This window comes from Chelon labrosus (genome assembly GCF_963514085.1).
Source record: "Chelon labrosus genome assembly, chromosome: 16".
Classification (NCBI taxonomy): Eukaryota; Metazoa; Chordata; class Actinopteri; order Mugiliformes; family Mugilidae; genus Chelon; species Chelon labrosus.
The window spans coordinates 17,841,599-17,862,767 of NC_140349.1; the positions used below are offsets into that span (position 1 = coordinate 17,841,599).

At 40.3% G+C, this 21,169-nt stretch overlaps 1 protein-coding gene across 1 annotated transcript in view; it reads right to left on the minus strand.

Annotated features, from left to right (window-relative positions):
- Nucleotides 1–799: 799 nt before the first annotated feature.
- Nucleotides 800–21,169, minus strand: part of csmd2 (CUB and Sushi multiple domains 2) — a gene marked incomplete at its 5' end in the record, with an annotated part of 258,538 nt that continues 238,168 nt past the window's right edge. The window contains 10 exons of the mRNA XM_084562774.1: nucleotides 800–1,454; nucleotides 7,634–7,811; nucleotides 8,320–8,452; nucleotides 11,880–11,967; nucleotides 12,559–12,671; nucleotides 13,895–14,056; nucleotides 14,915–14,980; nucleotides 17,299–17,478; nucleotides 17,709–17,820; nucleotides 18,553–18,626. Of these exons, the coding sequence (XP_084418900.1) occupies nucleotides 7,652–7,811; nucleotides 8,320–8,452; nucleotides 11,880–11,967; nucleotides 12,559–12,671; nucleotides 13,895–14,056; nucleotides 14,915–14,980; nucleotides 17,299–17,478; nucleotides 17,709–17,820; nucleotides 18,553–18,626 (1,088 nt within the window). The 3' untranslated portion in view covers nucleotides 800–1,454; nucleotides 7,634–7,651. The remainder of the gene's footprint in view (nucleotides 1,455–7,633; nucleotides 7,812–8,319; nucleotides 8,453–11,879; nucleotides 11,968–12,558; nucleotides 12,672–13,894; nucleotides 14,057–14,914; nucleotides 14,981–17,298; nucleotides 17,479–17,708; nucleotides 17,821–18,552; nucleotides 18,627–21,169) is intronic.

Genomic DNA, 21,169 nt, shown 5'->3' on the forward strand with positions numbered 1-21,169 from the left:
ATTATGGGTAACACAGGAGTGATAAAAAACAATTAACGCTTTGATTAATCACTTTCAAATTTCAAATTACTGTGGCGTGTACGGGATCTGATTTGTCTTCCTGCTGATGTACCAGACAAGTTGGGTCACGGGTAGGTGGGAGAACAGGGTGCACGGCACTGTTTCTAGCATTGCTGGCATCGGCAGAAATAATGAGCAATGTTATTAACTCTAAAAGAAAACATCAACAAAGCTGCACCTTTCCTTACACTTGGGTTTGTGTTACATAAGGTCTTTCTTGTGTGGATTTTACAAGTTATCTTTTATTTGTATCATGTGTAGATGCTGCGTACACACAGTATGCTTTATCCAGAAGCATGTAGGAATCAAATCCTCCCTCATGCAGATGGCCCGCCCCCTATATGAGCAGGGTTCTGATCAGTACTTCTCTACTGTGAAAGGGAGATTGGCCTTGGTGTTTGCTCTGGAGGTTTCAGGCTCTGGGTTCTGTAAAACCCCTAGAGGCAACTGTTAGTAAGACAGATTGTTAGCTGCTGGATCTTGTTACATAATTTGTAACAGTTCATATTTAGTCTAGTTGTAGTTGTAACATATCATATTATAGACTAAATATTTAATTCTACTAAACAACAGGTGGAAGTGTTATGGAGCTTTTACCTCAAACTTGATTTGAAACTGGCCTGAAACTGGCCAGTTGCTAAGGTGCCAACGGCTTAGACGCCAATTTATTGTAGATTGTCAAACACAAGTGGCAACTTTTCAGGCTGAAAAATGTCTTATCAAAAAGTAAATGAGGTAACACTCCATTTGGATTTTATTATAGGGCATGTTTTAAACAATACAGAGAAAAAAATCAACCTCTGCATGCAATTGGACAGTCCTACCGGCAATCAGAGCAACAAAGCAATGACCACAGTTAATTGTTCATCCTTTAAAGTTATTTCACTGTCAATATCTTGTGCAACACGATAGCAGACTCTAAACAACTCACCCAGACAACTCACTCTGGGGGTTTCGGGCTCTAGGTTGTGTAAAACACCTAGACAGTTTTAATGTGTTGTTTTGAGTGACAGTTGGGGGCTGTCATGCGCCACCAGCTATCTGCCTAGGTATCACCAGCCACCCTCAACTCAAGACTCCCCACTCCACCTCTCTCTTGATCAGTCAATGTCCATCACCGCATAAAGCCCACACGAACAATTTGATTTGTCAGGCAGATCTCTGTCAGAGCATAGTCAGTTCCCAACAGAGGGGTTCCAGGCCAACTTTCTGACACAAAATATTTGTAGGTGTGGAAGTTGATCTGTCTTCCAGGCTGCACAATGAATATGATAACCCCCTTTCTGACTTACTTGTGTCACATACATGGCAATGGGCAAATGTTCAGTCCAAGGATGGGAGTGGGTCGTCACCATAGGTGCACTGTCAACATGATGAAATGGTCGGAAATGAGCCTAAAACACAAATGCAAGTACAGTTATATAACAGATAAAATTAGCGTATACAGTATGGAGACATATTAAACCCTAATAAAAAGTTGAAAGCAGATGCTCTGGCCCAGAAATGAGAAGCTGCACCAGGAACACTGGCTATATGGAACATCTTGTTACCTCCAGAGGCTAATTAAACATGACTAACTGATGATTACGAGCTTGAAACAGTAAACACATGCATTCAATAAACACCCAGATGGAGAGTAGGTTTTATATTTTATTCCAAAACCTTCAAAATAAGTTTCAAGTTCAAGAAAGTAGAATAAGCTTAGACACAATGCAAAGCATCATATACAGACGGATAAAATACATTTTATATATTGCAGACAAGCCATGGTGGGTCTTACATATGTACAGTATGTATGTAAACTTGTATGTACAATCTTTTTTACATATAGAAAAAAGCCTTGTTTCTATTTTTCTTTGTATATATTTATATTTATTTATATATATATATTTATATATATAGAGATTTTTCATATACTCCCCACTAGCATTTGTACTACAATAATGAAAAAGAAAAACATTTACATATATGTCAATCCGTTTTTTTCTTTTTATATTACAAATGTATTTTCATAAAAATATATCTCTGTACAAAAAAAGGTTTTATATTCGTTAACATATTCTGTTTTCTTAGAGACACGTTCCCCCAGTAGTCGCTCAGTCGTTAGTCTGCTCCAGTTAGTTCATTTGTTTAACCCTTTTGGTGTACAACAAGGCAATGAATCTTTGCCTTTTACTGTTTTGTGGTTTTGTTGAGGCGTTCACGGGCCTGCTGATTTCTCTTAGGCGCTAGGGGTTACCATGAGATTTAGTCTCCCAGAGAGATCCACTGGACTAACTTGAAAACATGTTATAAGGAAAATTTGCGGGACCTTGTAAAACTTTGTTACCTTGACAAAAAAAACAAAAACATAATGTTAAATCTCCGGCAGCAAAAAGTAAGTCGAATATTTTTGCAATATTATACGCTGGATAAAACTGAACATTCTGTTTTAATTCCAAGGGTAACACACACTGGCAACATCTTTTGTTTTTTTTTGTTTTTAACCCATTACTGCATACAAACTGAGAGAAGCTGTGGGATTTGCAGATATCGAACATAATATAGATTGATAAATCCTGATGCACTCAGTGAAATGAAATACATTCAGTAGTTGTTCAGAAATAACTCCAGTAATCTGATTACAAATCCTCCATCCTACCAGCCCACTCATATACAGAATAATGTTCACCTAAGCTCCAAGGCTTTTCAAAACACGACTTTTCCCTCTTCTCGTGCTGAAATGGGCTGAATAGTGAAGGCAAATTGCACGGAACCAGCCTGAAAAACAGTGCTTTTTTTGTTGCTGTATCCGTCAATATGCGGTGACAGTGAAAGATGGGAGATTACAAATGAAGGCTGATGCAGAATAAGTCACCCAGTATAACTGATGGATGGCTTGGGTTTTCAATACCAGAGCGTGGCCTGTGCTGAAGAACGAGTGCTGCAGAAAAACGGGAAGCTTTTGGTCAAGTCCCCGGCTGTGTGAGGAAACTCAGTGAACTCAAAGACCATAGCTGTGGTGTGTTTCATTATAGAAGAGATGGTGAGCAGGAGAGAACTCAGAGCTGTGTCTGGCTGATAACGAAAATGAACCTCGGATGAGCAGAGTTTGTCTTAAAATATGCAGCAGGAACCAGGAAGTAGCCGGCCGCTATCAAGAAAGACTCAATTCTAACCCTTATAGCAGGGCTCCATCCACAATTCACTGATCTCCTTTTTAACTGTGCTGCACTTTCTTTGAGAACTTTCTTGGCAAAAGCAGACGGGTTAAAAAGAAAATATTTTAGTAGATGCAGTTCCCATTAAGTGAATTACCAGCATGAATTTTTGAGAATGTTTTATTCCCCATTTAAAACTTTTCTAACGAGCGGAACTAACATCAAGAACTAATCGAAAGGTTAATCTTAATTTTGTAATTCTGCCTAATGTGGTTGAAATTGGGGGACTTTCTTTGGTTGAAAAGGCAAATTTTTAAACTCTGACATGCACGCAACACAGATCTTCAGCCGAACATTTGGGCAAGCACATCAAATCCTGGATATCAATCCTTGCACGCTGGAATACAGTACTAATGAGCACATTGCTCATTTAGAAAAAGTAAAAAAAAAAAAAGAGCATACAGTAAATGGACGGTTACTTGGAAACGATGCTAACAAGCTCAGGTTTTTTCCAGTAAGATCAAAAGCTACAGATGTAAAGCTCGCAGTCTCTTCAGTAGACGTGTGTGTGTCAGGGTTACTTAGCCAGACAGGATAATGATTAAGGGCTTGACCGAAAACCTCAAAAGGAGCTCTAATTTCTAATATCCGACATAACCCCTGAATCTTAGTAAAGAAATGATGAACACAAGCTGTTCCATGATAACACGGGGTTGTAACAAGGCACTGTATTGAACATAAAGTGCTTATTGGAGACAAGAGGAGATAAAAAACAAAAATGCATGTATGAGTTTGGCCCTTTAAAACCATTTATGAATTCCTTGAATATGAGCCCTTGTTGATAAAAAATACAACAAAAAAACATATTTGTGTGAGTTTCTGTATTGTGTTTATCCACATGTACACTTTAGTCAAATAGAATCACTTCGTTCTAGAAATTGGTGGGGAATCATGTCATACCACAAGAGGTATCCGCATTTATTTGCTTAATACTCAACCCGGGTTAATAAAGTGTTGCGCAATGACTGTTAAACACTGCCATGGGAGGAATGAATACAGGGGAAGGGCCTCTTTAAAGTGGCCTTAGCAGAAACTAACTGGAACGTAATGAAGCTGTCCACTCCGCTGAAATATTTGGAGCAATTTGAAAATCTAAATAAAAGAAACGCACCGTGCAACAGCCGCATTAAAAAAAGAAAAAAGCTATGAGAACTGAGTACCAGTGCCTTTGAGATAATGTGAGCGCAACTGCTCCTCTCCCCCTCCGTGAAATCTCCAGGGTAATTCAATCGTTTCCTTTTCCATCAATTCACGACCAGAGCAGGCAAGGGGCAATATTCTATCAGTGCTGTCGAGATAAACGGGAGCTTTAAAAGTAATAAAATTGTAAAAGCAATTACCGACCCACGGTGAAACTGATTGAAGGAACAATAGAGTGATTGGTTTCAAAAGCCTGAATTTCTGTGGGAAATTATGTACTGTAGGTGATTTTAAAGACTTCATTAAAAACAAAACAAAAAAAAAAATGTTGATATGGAATCTGACTTTGACTGTGAAAAACCATTTAGCTGTATACATTAAAGCGTGAAAACAAATCTATGTAAATTTACCTCCTGATCTCGAGCAACATCAACACTAAAAAGGAGAACGCCAAAGAATAAAGAAGTATCAGATTGATATTTTTGGAGTGAAACGCTACATAATTGAGGGTCTGCCTTGTTAGTGGTAATGGTAAGATGAATTTGGGATTTGCTATGGGTCTGACAATGAATCACGGCTAAATTCAATTTAATGGCTCAATTTGTTCCAGAGAAATTCAGCCACTATTCACCCCACACAGCATTCACAGGACAGACAGGTACTGGGATATGAAGTGGTAAAGAGAAAGGTGTTTCAAATTCACATTTTTTACACATAATAAAGGTCACGAAAGCATTAATGTTGTGAAGCCTCTCTTCTCATTAGACATGTCATTCACCAACCAAGGTGCAGAGAGTCCTGCTGTTCTATCCACTGACAGCTCCCTCCAGTTTTGCACTTTCAAAACAATATTTTCTCACTATCACTCCCCAGATAAGAGGAGTGTTTGTATTAGAGGCATAAACACCTGTTTTTTTTTCTCCCCACATTATATTCATCATTTTCAATTTAATGCATGGGAGTAATCGGTACGCCAACGACTCCCCTGCTGTCGCCGCTCAGAGGAAGCCTTCTGCAACATTTTTTACGACAAGCGTAGATGAAAACAAAGCAGCGCTATTTTATTTCAAAGGGATGGAGCTGTCAGAAGTTAACTTGGAGGAAAAGACCTGAATGTATTCCAGAGGGAGCACACCACTCACTGATTCACCGTTCCTCAGACTCGAGCGCCTTTGACTGAGGGAGTTAGAACATGACCGCACTTTGATCTTAGTTTTCCTAAGGCCAGGTTTAGGGAGCGACTGCTGCAACTTGATCTCAGAGAAGAACAGTATGTACTACCTTTACCCTGGAGAATCGTAGGTGTATCTAACTCCAGCTTTTCTAAAGAGAATGCTCTGCTGGTTAGCGCTACAGCTCGGTTCTGATTTTTGAATATGAAGGAACGGACGTGATGAATGTGGTCCCAAAGAGTTTGTATATCCACGGAAACAAATCGCCCATGTCTTCGACCACGACAACACCTTTTTTCCATTTCGAGTGCCTCAGACCGACATTAGCAAGATGATTGCAGCAGTTTGCGTGCAAAGTATTTCTTGTTTACCATTTTGATTTGGGTGCATCAGCTTGAGATGTAAATTTGTCTATCCGCACTTCATTTCAAACTCTACAGAAACAAAATATGTAAAAGAGCCTGCATATGAAACACAACAAACCAAAGGAAACTGGATGAAAGTTCTCTGTGGCTCTATAGATTGTCAATATTTGTTCTGGGCATATATTTAATCTACTGTTTTCTCCAGGTGAGATCTTAGTATCCTTAGCATTTCTTAAAATTAAAAGAAATATCAATCCAGGAAAAAAAAACAAAGAAAGAGCTTATTGTGTGTTTGGTTGAGTATCTGAGGCCAAAAATAAAAAGAAGTTATTTTGGGGGCAGATTCCAGATGTATGCAGAAATACACTCTCACACACACACATGCACACAGTCCGTCTCACTCACGTGTCCACATAAATTCTCTCTACAGCCCCACTAAGTGCTTTTTTCAGCAGCTCGAGTTACCTTCTAACCCTTGCTCTGGACCTAGCTGCATGGGCAAGCATTTCATCCCCCCTACAAAAAAAAAAAAAAAAAAGATGAGTGAGTTCAGCTCAGAAAGTAACGATAGAGTGTGTGTCCAAAACGGCCTTCAAAACTCACTGAATGTTTAATTCATCCACAGCCTGAAACCTGGGGCCTTGAAACCTTTCAACCTCCAGGGGAAAAACGTTTTGGGAGAAGCTAGGTTTCGAATTACTCATCACACAAAGCAAGCTGCATTTAAAAATGGAAGCAACAAAAAGCAAATGGAAGACAGAGAGAAAGCAAACAGTCCAGACTGTCTGTCTCTCTCTCTCTCTCTCTCCCTCTCTCTCTCTCTCTCTCGCTTTCTCTCTCTGAAACACACAGGCCAACGCAAGGCTGTCCGCAGAGCAGTCCACAGAGATCTCCGTTAGCTACAGGAACATTTCTTGACTTAAAGTTGACCGTAAAATTCCCTTTGGGTTTTAGGCGGAGGGCGGTGAGAAAAGTCATCACAGCTTTGCGTCCAGCAGTGCTTCCGCCAGCCGCAGTTTCAGGTGGAAGCTTTTCCACAACAAATGGAAAATGATCGAGAAACCATGTAAAGTGACAGAAAAAAGCATTTCGTTGTTGGCATTTGTTACAGTTGTCTTCACATGGTTTCTTTTTCTTCTTTTTTCTCATCTCCTGCAGGTTAGAGCCACTGGAGATGTTTCTCGAATGTATTTCAGCAAATAAAATGATCTTTGTCTTGCCCTCTGCGCAAGGAACTATAGATGTCCTCTGTTGGCAGGTAGGGGAGGATGTGGTGCATCTCACTCCTCGTAACTGAATCAAGGATGGAAAGATGGAGGAGACAGGGAAGGAAAAGGGCAAATAGATAGAAAGAAAAAAAAAATATTTGGCGAAAACCAAAGATAGGGAGATAGAAGTAGAAGGTAAGCAGTAACCAGAAGAATGGATGTGATGAAGGAAATCAGAGAACAAGTAAGCATTAATATAATATTCTATATTAATATTTTTTTTTTTTCTCCAGTAAAGTATAAACAAACAACGAGATTTATTAATATGAGAGCTTCAGATCTAAGTAAACGCAGCAGGAGAAAACTAATCCCTGATTCTTTTATCTGAAGAAATGTCTTCAGCAGTTTTAACACCTTCTGTGTACGATGGGCTCGGGTTAACCGTTAAGGTGTAATTGAGTCTAGTCTCAGAGAAAGGTAACTCTTACCTGTGGAGGAAGCAGTTGCTATACAGCTGTGCACACTGTGCTGACTGCGAACTCTGTCTCGTTGGCCATGATGTCAGTGGGTTGGATGTTGCGGTCATACATAGGGTTCTCGAACGTAGCTCGTCCGTTCGTGTTCTCATGTCCCACGTAGCCATTGAAGGGAACTTTGGGTCTTCTTCTGCAATCAAAAGAAACCACAAACAATGAGTGGTGTTCACATAAGCAGCGGGTAAATACTTCAGTATCCCCTATGCAGCACAAATACAGTAAGTGTCATATTATGGATTTGGCTATGCTGTGGCCAAATCCATTTTAATCGTCACATTAGAAATGAGAGCATCACGCATGGAAAGATCTCTTCCTGACTCATAAAGACTTCAGTCTGTCTCGCTGTAATGAACCAGTTTTCTAAGCACGAAGGGGACTTCTCACTATATCAGAGAAGGTGGTTTTCTCATATTGAAGTGATTGTATACCTTAGCGGATTGCAAAAATCTATATTGGCTTAATGCATTTCAGGGGATTCATTCTAATTTAACTTTCACAAGAACTCAAGCAAGAATCTCTGAAAACAGTCGACTTAAACGGACTAAAATATGCTTCAGTTCAGGTACAGGATTTCCAGTAAACATCAAGATCTGCATACTTCAATATAAGTAAAATATTGTCAGTTATAAGAACCATACCTGTGTTTGTATAGGTACAGAGCGAAGCCTGCAATTATCATGGCAATAAAAGGCACTAGGATGGCTGCCGCCACTGAACTGCTGTTGGAGGCAAAGTTGTAGCCTGGGTTGTCTCTGTTGGGATCTAAGCTCTCTGGAGGAGGAAAAGAAAAGACACGAAGTCATTACTTTAGAATTACTTCAGCATATGACATCAGCAGCAGACACCATAATCCAATCTCATAAATACAATTCAAACAATAGGAAGTGGAATTATTCTCCCCATCTTCAGCCAAGTAGATTTGACGGTGCATTAAGACAAATAAATAGGAAAACAATGAAATAAAAGAATGTGTATTGGCTGAAGTGGACTACCTAGAGCTCTCCATCCATATACAACAGACAGAGCAGCTTAAACTGACTTTTTAAAGTTAATTTTTATGCTTTCACTTCATTTCCCCCTGGGAATGTCAAATTCCATTATCCCAACAATGACTCTTAATTACTGACATCAAAGACCGACGGCTATTAACTCATTTCAGATACATTCTCTAATTTATGGAGGTGTGAGTCTACAACAGCAACACTGGAGGAGTGACGGCCCACCTGTTTGCCTAGGAATGCCAAAAAACTCCAATAAAGGACGAGTGACAAACAAGAAAGAATTCAATTAGTGGGTTCTGTGGTGTTTGCCAATCAACCCCCTGCTGCACAAATGCGAGCACACAAACACAAGCACAAATGCTCTCACGCAGGCTAACCACACTCGCACTTATGCCACTACTGAGTTGAAACAAAACGCAAAATGTCGACAAATTAAGTAGGATTACTTCCAAGACGACTAACGCACCTCTCTGACTCACATCCACTTTTGTTCTTATACACACTTAAACACACATACACATGAATATCCTGGCATCGGCCCGACCGTCTGTATTAATGAAGAGCTGTTTGCTCAATCAGTGTGCTGTGGCAGGGTGATTGGGGGCGGGGGGGGGGCTGCACCTGCTGTTCAAGCACCGCTCTCATTACAGCAGATTTTCACATCCACTTCCACCGTGCATACACACACTTAATCTATGTTAACACAGTGAACCTTCATGCTCAATTCCAAATTCCTGTTCACATGTGATCTGTCTTTTTACCTACACTCTTGCTCTTCCATTTGCCTCCACAGTTGAAGCTTTGCTTTTAAAAAGCTGTTAAATTCCTGTGAAATAAGTCACAGTCAGCAGCATTCCCATAAAGAATGCAGAAAGGCTCTGGCATTAGCTACTTAACTGTTCACATTAATTATTAATGTGAGATCTCTGTGGATTACGAGCAGATTAAAGATCTGACTGCAAAGGACTTCAGATGCATTTCAGTCACATGTCACAGAAAATTATTTTTTTTTGTTTCTCTATGTGCTCTGCAGCATCCTTGTCAGAGCAAACTGAGCTATAGGGACATAATGAGAAGAGAAACCTGTAACAACTGCATGAAAAATAACAATTCTTTAATTAACGGATGACTGGAGGTAGGTTTATTACAGTACATGTTATGTATGACAGATTATTATTAAATCCTGTGAAGGGAGATTTAGACAACTTAGTGATTTTTGTCACTAATTAAAACAGCACAGAAATGATGGTGCGTATGGAAGCTTCCAAGTAACAGGAAGGATCCAAGTTATAATACGAATTCGCCTTTGGCTAAGCCCCGCCCCCCTTAGTTACTGTTGCTACGTCCGACATTCTCTTCTGGGCTGTGGTTTTCTGGTTATCTATAAGGCTCTGGTATCAACATGGCTTATGCTGTGACAGCTCTTCCTGTTGAACTTTTGTCAAACTTTTATAAAGCAGCAAATACAGTGTCCGATAGAAGTAGGCAAAAGGGGCTGCAATATGCGTTCGAAGGCTATATTCAGGACATACAAGTGAAACGCAACGAACAACAAGGCATCCAAATAGAGGCAAAAGCATACCGGTCACAGTCAAAAAGTGAATCACCGCATATCCTATTAATCGAGACGAAGGCTGGGACTGACAATATCAAGGAGCAACACTGTTCATGCAAAGCTGGGTACGTCTCTATTCACTTCTATAATCGTTATTACGAAGCAAACGGACTAACGTTACGCACGTATAACGTTGTATTTCTTCAGCGTGTGCTAGCGTATCAACAACTATGCAACTTAAGCTGTAACGGTGATGTTTTGGTTAGCTCCACAGGGTTTTGCGCGCACATCATTGGGCTTATCCATACCCTGGATATATACCGACAGTATAGCCTGCCGAGACCGAAAATATGAGACGCCTGCGTTAAAGTCAATGGAGCACTGTGGAAAAAGTGTCGGACCCCTGTGGGAGCTCTCTTGGCTGTGATTGGTCAATCTACATTCTAGGGTGTGGCTTAGCCAAAGGTGAATTGTGTGCAGGTATCTAAACTGACATCAATAGAAAGATAAATAATAAATAATAATTTAATGTGTGCTTTCAGTGATAGAGACTTCCCAGCTTGTTCCAAACTATGGAATTAATGACACACACACTCACAGCAAACAGCTGCTCCGACACAGTGGTAGAGATCCATTAGAAACAGAAACTGTCATTATATTCTACTACGCCCTAAATAATAATGGTTTATTTGCATACAGAGTGAAACTGAGATCAGATCTGAAGAGCTGGCTGGGGAGGACATGGAAAAGTATTTTAACTCCAGGTGGCCCCCCTGTGATCAGATTCTCCAGGACGGATGTTAATGCAAGGTCTGAATGGGGCTTAATGTTGTGAAGTGGCAAAAATCTAATAAGAATACAAATTAAAATCACCAATGCTTAAGTGTACAGGACCTTACAGTTACATATTCTTTTTTTTTCTTATGTGTATCTTATTGGATCCAAAGAGAAAAGTGTCAAGTGTTTTCAGTTATATGTACATAAAACCAATGTGGAAAACGGGGCAGGGAGTGTGTGTGCTCTGACAATCACACATTACTACTTGACTGCAGCAGCCATTCAGTTCCAATAAGTCAGGATGTAGGGATTTCCCTTGAAATGAACTGTAGCAAAACTCAGAGCGAAGAGGATCACATGGGTAAGATTTCTAGGTCACAAACACGGAGCAAAATATATGGAAAGCCGCGGGTTTTTGAAAAATGTTCTATACCTGACAGTGTAGCTAAAGTCGCTGAAGGAACCAAAGACTGAAGAACAGATGACATTTACTGAATCAGAATTGCGGGATGTAGGGTTACTTGGCTCAGGCTGCACATGCAACATGCAACACTCACGAAGGAAAGAATATGTGCAGCTGTGTATTTGTGTGTATACATGGATATCATTTGACTGACTATTAACCATATTTATGAACTGCCTCTTTAGGTTCGCTTCACTACCACATTCTGTAAAAGTGTTTTTTTTAATTTGCAACAGTAAATTAATGTCAAATCATGTCAAAACAGCACACAGCATGCTGTAAAACAGCTAAGCTTAAGGACATTACACACATTTAAGTAAAAATTTTTCCGTGACTGACATATAGCATTCTCCAGGAAACGACTTGGTCACGTTTCTATAACTAAGTGGACAGCTCACTCACCCAGTCTCTGGAGACCGAACTGGCCAAAGCCTTTTCCTCTGACAAATCCCTGGTACACAAAGGAGTTGGATGACGAGATGTAGGACACCTAGGGAGAGAGAGGAATGGAAGACAGACACTTTATGTGTCATATCCAGGCTTTACAAAGGAGTGTGGCATCAAAGTGTCAGCAGCTGGTGCACACAGAAAATAAAATATCATGTCAAAAGCAGCTGAGAGGTGCTCTTATAGCTGACATTTAATGTGGCGTTTTTCAGCTCAAGAGCACAACCGTTAACACACTAAACCACGAGGCACACATGCATGCCAAAGAATGCTACATCTCATGGAGCATACGCACAAAAACACGCGCACAGCAGCAGACAACCGCGTAAACCGTGACCTGCTTTTTTAATTAAATCGAGAATGTGCACATTAGAGGTGCCTGAGGTTGGGGGATAATACAAGGGGAGAGGAGTGAATGGGGGTCCGTTGAGTCCTGATTACCAGGCAATGATTTAACTGACATTTTAATTAAAGAGAAAACTCTTGGTGGGCACTCCATCTCCCTCGAGTGACAAGGTTAGCGTGTACGTATGCCTCACCAATAAAGGTGGGCGTATTTGTGTGTGAGATGTAACATCTTCGGAGGTACAATGGAGAAGTGTTGTATTGAACCTGACCCTGGACTCGCACTTACATGTCCGTCTAAAGCCCAGTTGTCTATTTTGAACTTGTTGACAAAGATCTCCACAGGGCCTCTGATCTGGTGGACCTGTAACAGCAGCTGGGCTTCCTCCCTCTTGTATGTACCTAAAAAAAAAAAAAAAGGTTTCACAGTTATTTGAACAACTGATAATTATAATGTGATAAAGATTTGTGACAGGAATTCTAGGAATGCTGTGGCTGATTGGTGTATTTTTCTTTCTTAATTCAGACTTGCTACATTACAGTATATGACTCAAGAAGACACAACACAGGACATTATTTGCCTACTGTGCCACATCAGGGAGCATTAAATGCAGCATCTCATGTGATCTAAGATGATGTTACACAGACTGCGGTGCAACAGTTTACACCGCTATGAGGCTATAAGAGTATGAGAAAATGGACTCTGTCTATGCAGGTGTCTATTCTTGAGGGAGAACTGTCAGTTTTAATACATGTCTACGGTCATTTGCTAACTAATGTGAGCCTCAAGGGCTAGAATGTTTACTGTTGCTTGAAAACACCTTCAGCTGCTCTGTGTCTTTGTAGACTCGTTTCTCTTATGGGCTATAGATGGAAAAATCCAGATTCCAAATGCCTAATGTCAAATACAGCAGCCCCTAATAGTCTGTTTGGGAGGTGTCTGTAAAATAATTTGGGCAAAACCTCAGTACCAAGCGATGCCCAAACTGTATTTCCCACCTGATTGTCTGGAGAGGTGAATCGAAGGATAGATCAGCCCAAAACTCCTGTAGCAGTCTGCTTTAGTCTAAGCCTAGATTGTTTTTACTTTATGGATACACAGAGTGTGATGTTATGGCTACACAGAGAATAGCAGAATCAGCTCATTGTTAGTTTTCATCTTTTTGCCAGATCTGTTCAAATTAAGAAATCTCTAAATATCACTTAACCCTTAAATTAAAAGGAAACAAGCAGGCTATTTTTTTGTATGCTCCTATATATTTTGAAAACTAGTCATTAGTTACAGACAGTTAAATTAAAACTGTTATATAAACACAATTTTGTGAAAATTATACTTAAATAGATATTTTTTACAACTGTGATGAATGCTGATAGCTCCAAGGTACAGAGGGGTGAAGTGATGCAAATTTGTGTGTTAATGATCACAACTGCACAGTGATTATGCCACTGGAAAAGAAAAAAAATGTCTGCTTTTCTGATATAGCAGTGATGATCTCATTCATAAAGGGACTACAAATTGCTCCATGTCTGCACTTATTTACTTGACTAAACAATGTTATCAATTGAGCCACAGTGTGTCCATGAGTGTGTATTCTTTGAAGATGATTTGTGTTTGGAGTGCAAACCTGCAAGTTTTAGCTCCACTCCACTGTGGTCAATGAGTGTCCCGTTGACCCGGTTGCTAAAGGGTTCAAAGGCAGTGATGCTCAGCATAGCCGGCTGCTTCTTCCCCAGGTACTCATAGGATCCCCTCCAGAGGGAGTTCTTAGCGAACACACCACCAGGGACTGAAAGACAGAAGAAGGCACAAGGGAGAAGATAAAAATTCAGATTGGGGTGCTTTGAAAAGGGGTTGTCAATCATTAATGACATGTGCCTATATACTGAGATTATCAAGCAAATTCGAAGTGAATATTAAAGAAGGACGCTTAAAACAAAAACGCAAATTAGGTGTGGTTCTATCATCTGGCTTGGAGCAAATAAACTACGTTGCATAGTGTCTTCAGAAGATGGCGGTATAGGCTTACACTCGGCTGAAATTAATAAAGAAGAAGAACAAAGAAAAACATTAGCTTTGGCAATCAACAAAGGAAAGATTTAGAGGGCTTCAGGGTCTTTTTATACACGTGGGAACTGTACTGTCAAAGAAATTCCAATGCATAATTATAATGCATGGTCATACACAGGGGAGACTTCTCTTCTTCTCTGGAAGAGAAGCTGAAGACTGATCAGTTAACTCACCTTTAATTAATCACGTGAGTTACAAGTAGTTCCCTACATCAGAACTTATTTGTCAAGATGCAAAAATGCCATAAACCTTTTCTAAGGAGATTTGCAAAACTGTGCATGAAAATATTATATGGAAATCCTATAAACACAGACAATAGACAACAACAATACCCGGGGATATTAGTGCAAAGTTCTAGATTACTTTATGATCACAACACTTAAAATCAGGAACTAACCTTAGAGTGGGAACTAATAAATGCATAAGTAAAGGAGATAACAGGGTCTGATGTGAAGTTCCTGTTCTGTTATGCTGAACTAGAGATAACTGAACTGGAGGATTGTAAATAACTACAGATGATTTAAATCTGATGTGAAGACTTTAAGTCAACCTTCAATTTAAGCAGAAGCTATCTTACCTGGTAATTTGGAGGGTGGCTCCTGCACTGTCCCCACTGGGCTCTTCCCACTTGGGCGATTATCAGCTAAAAAGCAAAACACACTAAATTAACAGAAGATAATACTAAACATCCTGTGAAGATATGCAGTGTGTGCCTTGGGATATTAAGATCTCATCTTATTTAAGCTAGGAGGATGTCACCATCAGCACTTCCTGTCGACGATTAATAACCCCTGTGTCGGGCAGAGTGAGGACTGCCTGCGACACGACTTGACTCGTGTCAAAAAGCAGCCCAAGTATCCCTGTGGTGTTACGGCTAAATCAGAGACACCGCTTCAATGGAAGAACTTTAATAATGTCTTACTGCTGACATGGGGCTGCAAGACTACACCACAATAGTAAACATACACCCACACAGGTAAACAGAGTGAAGAAGGCTTTACTCACAACAGCAAACAGAGACAGATATACGGACGGTAGTTTATGAGAAAAAAAATATCACCTTGTGTAAATGTATACACGCACACACAAACACTCCCACAAAACTTTACTTTATTAGCTGCCAGTCTTTTGAGCTGCCCTTCCGTCACTGTGCCCACAGGCTCTGTTAATATCCTGTAGGTGCTACAGTCAGTTCTTGTCTCCACTCTTAATGGCATCACCCTATATATTTCAGGAGCAGCTGGACATGAAATCCATCACATGGATATCCCCCAACTAGTACGTCTTTGTAATTCAGCCATTAACATTCCCCTACCCTAGATAATTGTGCGTCGATTACTCTATTTTTTTCCTATATGTATTTAGGTCAAAGCTCGGGGGTGTCTTAATGGCAGTCTATTTGTCTGAGAGACCTTGTTAACACAGCCTCACCATTTATAAGAGGCACTTCGCCCAACCTAATCAATGGGATGCATTGGCCTCATCAAGTTTTGTACCCTTGTTAATGTTTCAAAGCTTGTGTGTCGATGTTTGAGTGTGGGTAATTCCAAGCGGTGTAACTGTTTGATGGATGTCCATTTAGTGTGGCATGTGTCTGAAAATAAGCAAGTGTTAGCAGAGCTTTTCATCAACATTAGTTGAATCCACATTTTCCCAACCTGAGTCTTCTGAGCCAGTATGAACCCCAGCAGTTTTCGTAAATGGCGATTATGGAAACTGCTGATTATAAATATGAAAAAAAGTATTTTAAGTGTTTGATACATCTGTGCACATTCAAGGGAAAGTAGCACATGTCTGTGGTCAAGGTTTGTTTTAAGGCTCATTTAAAGTACTGCGGGACAAAGACGGCAATAACGTATGCATGTAGACTACTCTGGTGCAAGCCATTTATACTCGTCAGTCTGTCTCGATCTGTAAAAACGCCACTCAAACGCTAGCCGGCGCCGTTTCGTTTTTGCCAGTCAGGTTAATTTTTGTTTCTACTTCCTGCCTCACTTTCAACAAAGGCGACTGAAATTGTCGAAATTTCACTGAAATTTCGCTGAGGACGAGTCATACAAATGTTTGTATCTTCGAACCTCTCTCAGTTAACCTTTGCGCGATGTGTTCCATCGTTACTGATCCAAATCAATCAATTCAAACACTGTGGAGATGAAGAGGCAGCAGGTAATAGTAATGCAGAAATATGCTACTACCAAGCAGACCAATCACAGCTGTTGCGGTCTGCAATCCGGGTCTGGGCTGTTGCCGTAGCTATGGCATCAAATTGATGCAGAAGCATAAACTGCCTATTGAAGTGGTGTGTGTGCGTTTGTGCTTGGCTACACATCCAAATATCAAGTGGCTACGTTAACATGGACTAATGGCATTCCACTAATAATCAGTTTAATAGCCCAATCAGAATAAAAAACACAAAAGCTCCACCTCCAGCAGAGCACACTGACTCACCAGACTGACTTGATCCAAAGGACCAGATTAAAAGGGTGTGTGAAAACCTTTGTTAATCTGTTGAATAGGAAAAGATTGGCATCTAATGACACTGTAAACACTCGGTCCAACTGTTTTTCTCTGATTGCAATAAATACATTCATTCATGTATGTTAGCCCCACGTGGTGACATGGCAAATTTCCTTAAGGGACAGAACCATAGCTATAGCAAAACGAGCGTCTCAAAGAAGTGTCTGTCTTAGTCCATCTTGGTCAGCTTTTTCTATAAAATGAATTCAGTATTGTGAAGTATATGTCAAGTTGTGGAAATAAACTTCTTCTCCTGCTATGTTTCTGGCAGATTTGATGCTTCACATTTGGGTTGAAGAAATGTTGTCCATGTGAATGTAGCCAGCGATGCATTAGCAGCAGAAAAAGCAATGAGGGCGAATGTGTGTCCATGCCTTTGTATATTTAATATGGCGTATGACTCCATGTTCACTTGTGGGTGTAATGTAACCATGTTTTTTTTACCTGCACACAGAGGTGGTTTTCCTGACCAGCTACCATCGGACCTGCACGTCCTGTGCTCTGATCCTCCAGCCAAGTAGAAACCAGGCTGACACGTATAGATCAATGTGTAGCCAAGGGATGGCAGTTCAATGGCTCTCACATCAGACTGGGCTGGCAGCTCTGGCTGGCTGCAATGGTGGGCTGGAGGGAAAAGGGAGAAGCGACCAAAACAGAAAAAAGAAAAAGAGAGAGTAGAATTTTGGAGAAACAAGTTAATCAGAGATGACAAGATGAGTAAATAGAGAAATATAAGAGTAACAGATAAGAAAATAAATTTAAAAGTGAAATAGAGAGCCATGGTAGAGCTGTGGTTAAGGTTACGTTACCCAGTCAACTATACAGATTTTTTCAGATGAAGATTGCGTTCTCACCAATGCACTCAGGTTGAAAACCACTCCAAGTGAGGTTGGGCAGACACGTGCGAGAAATGGAGCCCTGCAGTAAGTAGCCCTTTCTGCAGTTGAAGAACACAGTGCTGCTGATCTGTAAGACAAAAAAAAGGTGATGGTGACTGGATATGTATATTTTACATAACAAGCTTTTTTTTCCACACACAAGGAGCTTATTGATATTCTTTTGAGGATTTGCTGTATTTCAAAAGAAAAAGTATATGTTATCTTAATTTGAACTATTTTTAAGTTTGCTAGTATAACATTATACAGAACTTGTGGTGTTGGGGGTTTAGTGGGAAGAAATAAATAAATACTGTAAATACCTATCAACAGAATGCCCTACTGAGAACAGAAATCTTGACTTGTGGAGGAAAAGCACTTGCATCACTAATAACATTAGCAATGGCTGTATTCAATTGTCCCATTCAGCTATGACAGCATGACATCAAAGCAATATGCCCAGCACAAGTACACTTAAATCACAGGAGCTGAACTGATTTCAGCAACCATGCATGTAATTATTAATGTATTTCTGTCATTATTTGACATGTGGGCACTTCTCATTAAATTGTGTACAGAAAATAAATCAATGTGCTTTTGCGGTATCTAAAGAAATACTGAGCTGAATATTGGTGTTCTTTCTTGAAGCATTAATATTGTCCACACTAGCGAAATAAGCTACAGTAATAGAGAAAGGAAATACAGATTGTATTATATTACGGATATAATCGATTTGTATTTCCTTTTGGGTGCCTTTTTGGGATTTAATTTGATTTTTGTTCAGTGTATGAATTCAGTTTCCTGTGCGACTGCATTTTCACACCTGGTAGCCTTGGCTGTTGTTCTGATTTCCAAACAGAGGAGTGCCAGGGTCTCCGCAAGTAGTGTGACTGGGATCTGAAAGACACATACAAACATTGTAGCACTCTCATATCAAAGTGGTTCCCATTTAATTTTACAGTTACAGTTTAATTTACAGTTATGTGCAAAACACTTTGGATGATACATTTTTTAAAACATAAACATACAGCCAAAGACATAAAATACCATCATCTGTGACAAGAAGAACAAGGAGTTCTGCAATATATAATATGGCCTTCACAGGGCCTTGATCTTATCTTTATGCAGTCAGACTGGGATCACAGGGCATGAAGAGACAGAACCCACAGAGAGCCTAAATTAACAGCATAATTGGAAAGCTTCCACACTTTACTTTTAGTAAGTAGTCACAGGAACCACCCCCACCCACTGGTTCAGATATGTGGCCCACAACTGGGTTAAAATCAAAACACAGGAGGTGGAATCTTTCACACCACACATTAATTCAGCGGACAACAACATCAAGTTCACTTCGGAGAACATCAGCGGAGACAGTTCAGCAGTTCTTCAACTGCATTGTGCATCTGGAAGAAGACAGAAGGCTCGACACTGAGGTGTATAGGAAACCTACCCACACTGACCAGCATTTATTATTTATTTCCCACCACCCCATGGAACACAAACCTGGGGTCATCAGAACTCTACAGCACCGAGCACAAACTGTACCCACAAGGATGGAAGGTAAGGATAAGAAGCAAAAACACAAATAAACACTCATGACATGTGGATATCCCAACTGGACTCGAGAAGTTATCCCAGTGTGGACAGAGAGGTGGAAAACAACAACAGGAGGAACACTGTCATCCCCTACGTGGCTGGGGTTTCAGAGAAACTCGGGAGAATTTTCAGGAAAGATTGCACTCCTGTTCATTTCAAACTTGCTAACACACTGAGTCAGAAACTTGTTCAGACTTCTACACTGAGGAAACAAATCAACCCATCCACAAACGTGTGTCTCAACACAGGAGAGCCAGCTCGTCAGGAAATGACTCAGCGGTCCACCTACACCTGAAGAACAAAGGACACTCCTTTGAAGACAGCAACGTCCAAACTAACGAGAGAAGACAGATGGTGTGAAGAGGAGGAAAGGAAGCCGTCTACGTCAGATCGGAAAATCCTTCTCTGAACGGGGTGGGGGGTGGGAGGGTGGACTGAGATATAATATGCCATCAATCTACAATACAGTTTTAACATCTGTCCCCAAGAAGTATCCCCCTGTTCACAGCTTGAGACTGGAGCCTCTGACTGACAGTGGGTCGTTGAAGTAGCATTCATTGGCGTAAAGAGGACAGGGTCAAACAGTTTCTTCTAGTGACCTGTAAGTATCAAGTCGTTTACAGACACTAGTTATGCAAGTTTTGCATAAGTTGCAAAACGTCTTCAAGAAACTTCTACAAGTCCAGTTGCCTTTATTTGGCGTTAGGGATTGACTGAAACAAAAATTCTTGGCCCAATACGAAAATGAGGAAACCAAGGCCAAAAACCGAAACACGAAAGAAATTATTATGCCAACGAAATCCCACATCTTCTACGACAGAGAATGGCTGATCATCTAAGGCAGGGATTCCCAAAGTGTGTGTAATGGCGAAGAAGAAGTTATCTGAGCCTATGCTCTTTGTCATTTATGTTGTGAAATTAGAAAAGGGGGTATGCTGCCAAAAAAGTTTGGGAACCACTGATCACTGATCTGGCAATGAATTCCATAATCCTTTGTGTAATGCCCTTTGCCTTGGGACCATCATGGGAAATTCCGTGCCTTTTCAAAAATGTCTGCCACAGATGGAGTGGGCGTGCTCGGAGGGATTTTCCTTTTCTGGGCTGCATCCCTATTCAGCATAGCGATCGGGATTTTTTCAGGTGATAAATTAAACCCGATGTGGAGAAATTCTTTGTAGATGCACTCTCTCTTGAAATGTCAGCATTACACATTTTGCAAATCGCTATCCGTGGGTCTTTCTCAGATATACTGAAATACGTCCACACTGCAGACATGTTGGCCCCTCCAGGCAAGCCCGCGCTGGCCGCGTTTTTTGCTTGCATCATTACAACATCCTCTTTCGGCCGTGTTGTTTCAGTGATTAAGGTGATTGAAGTCTTTCGGCCGAAACGGAAAATGCACTTTTGGGCCATTTTCAGCCGAAAATTTTCTGCATCCCTATTTAGCGTTTTTGGATTTACTTTTAGTGCTTGAAAGTTACATTCACAGTATTAGAAAATATATTTTTCACAGACATGGTGTGACATACTGACTGTAGGAGTGAAATCCATAAATTAGTGTTAACTAATTAGCTTAATTATCATTATGCACACTCTCTTAATCTGTACAAAATGGTATGCAAGAACGTGTTTCACTTCAGTTTTTCTTAGGATAACAAAGGCAATCAGTTGATTACCCATTGGGGAAAATTCACGTGAACTAATCCCCAAGCTGCAGCAACAACTTGGAAAGGCTCACAAAATTGTTGTTATACTACTTGACAAAATACAAAGGAACCAAAAGACGAAGAAAAGAAAATGTTTTATCAACCTCTAATCAATCATGTTTAAGTCTGGAAGTTGAA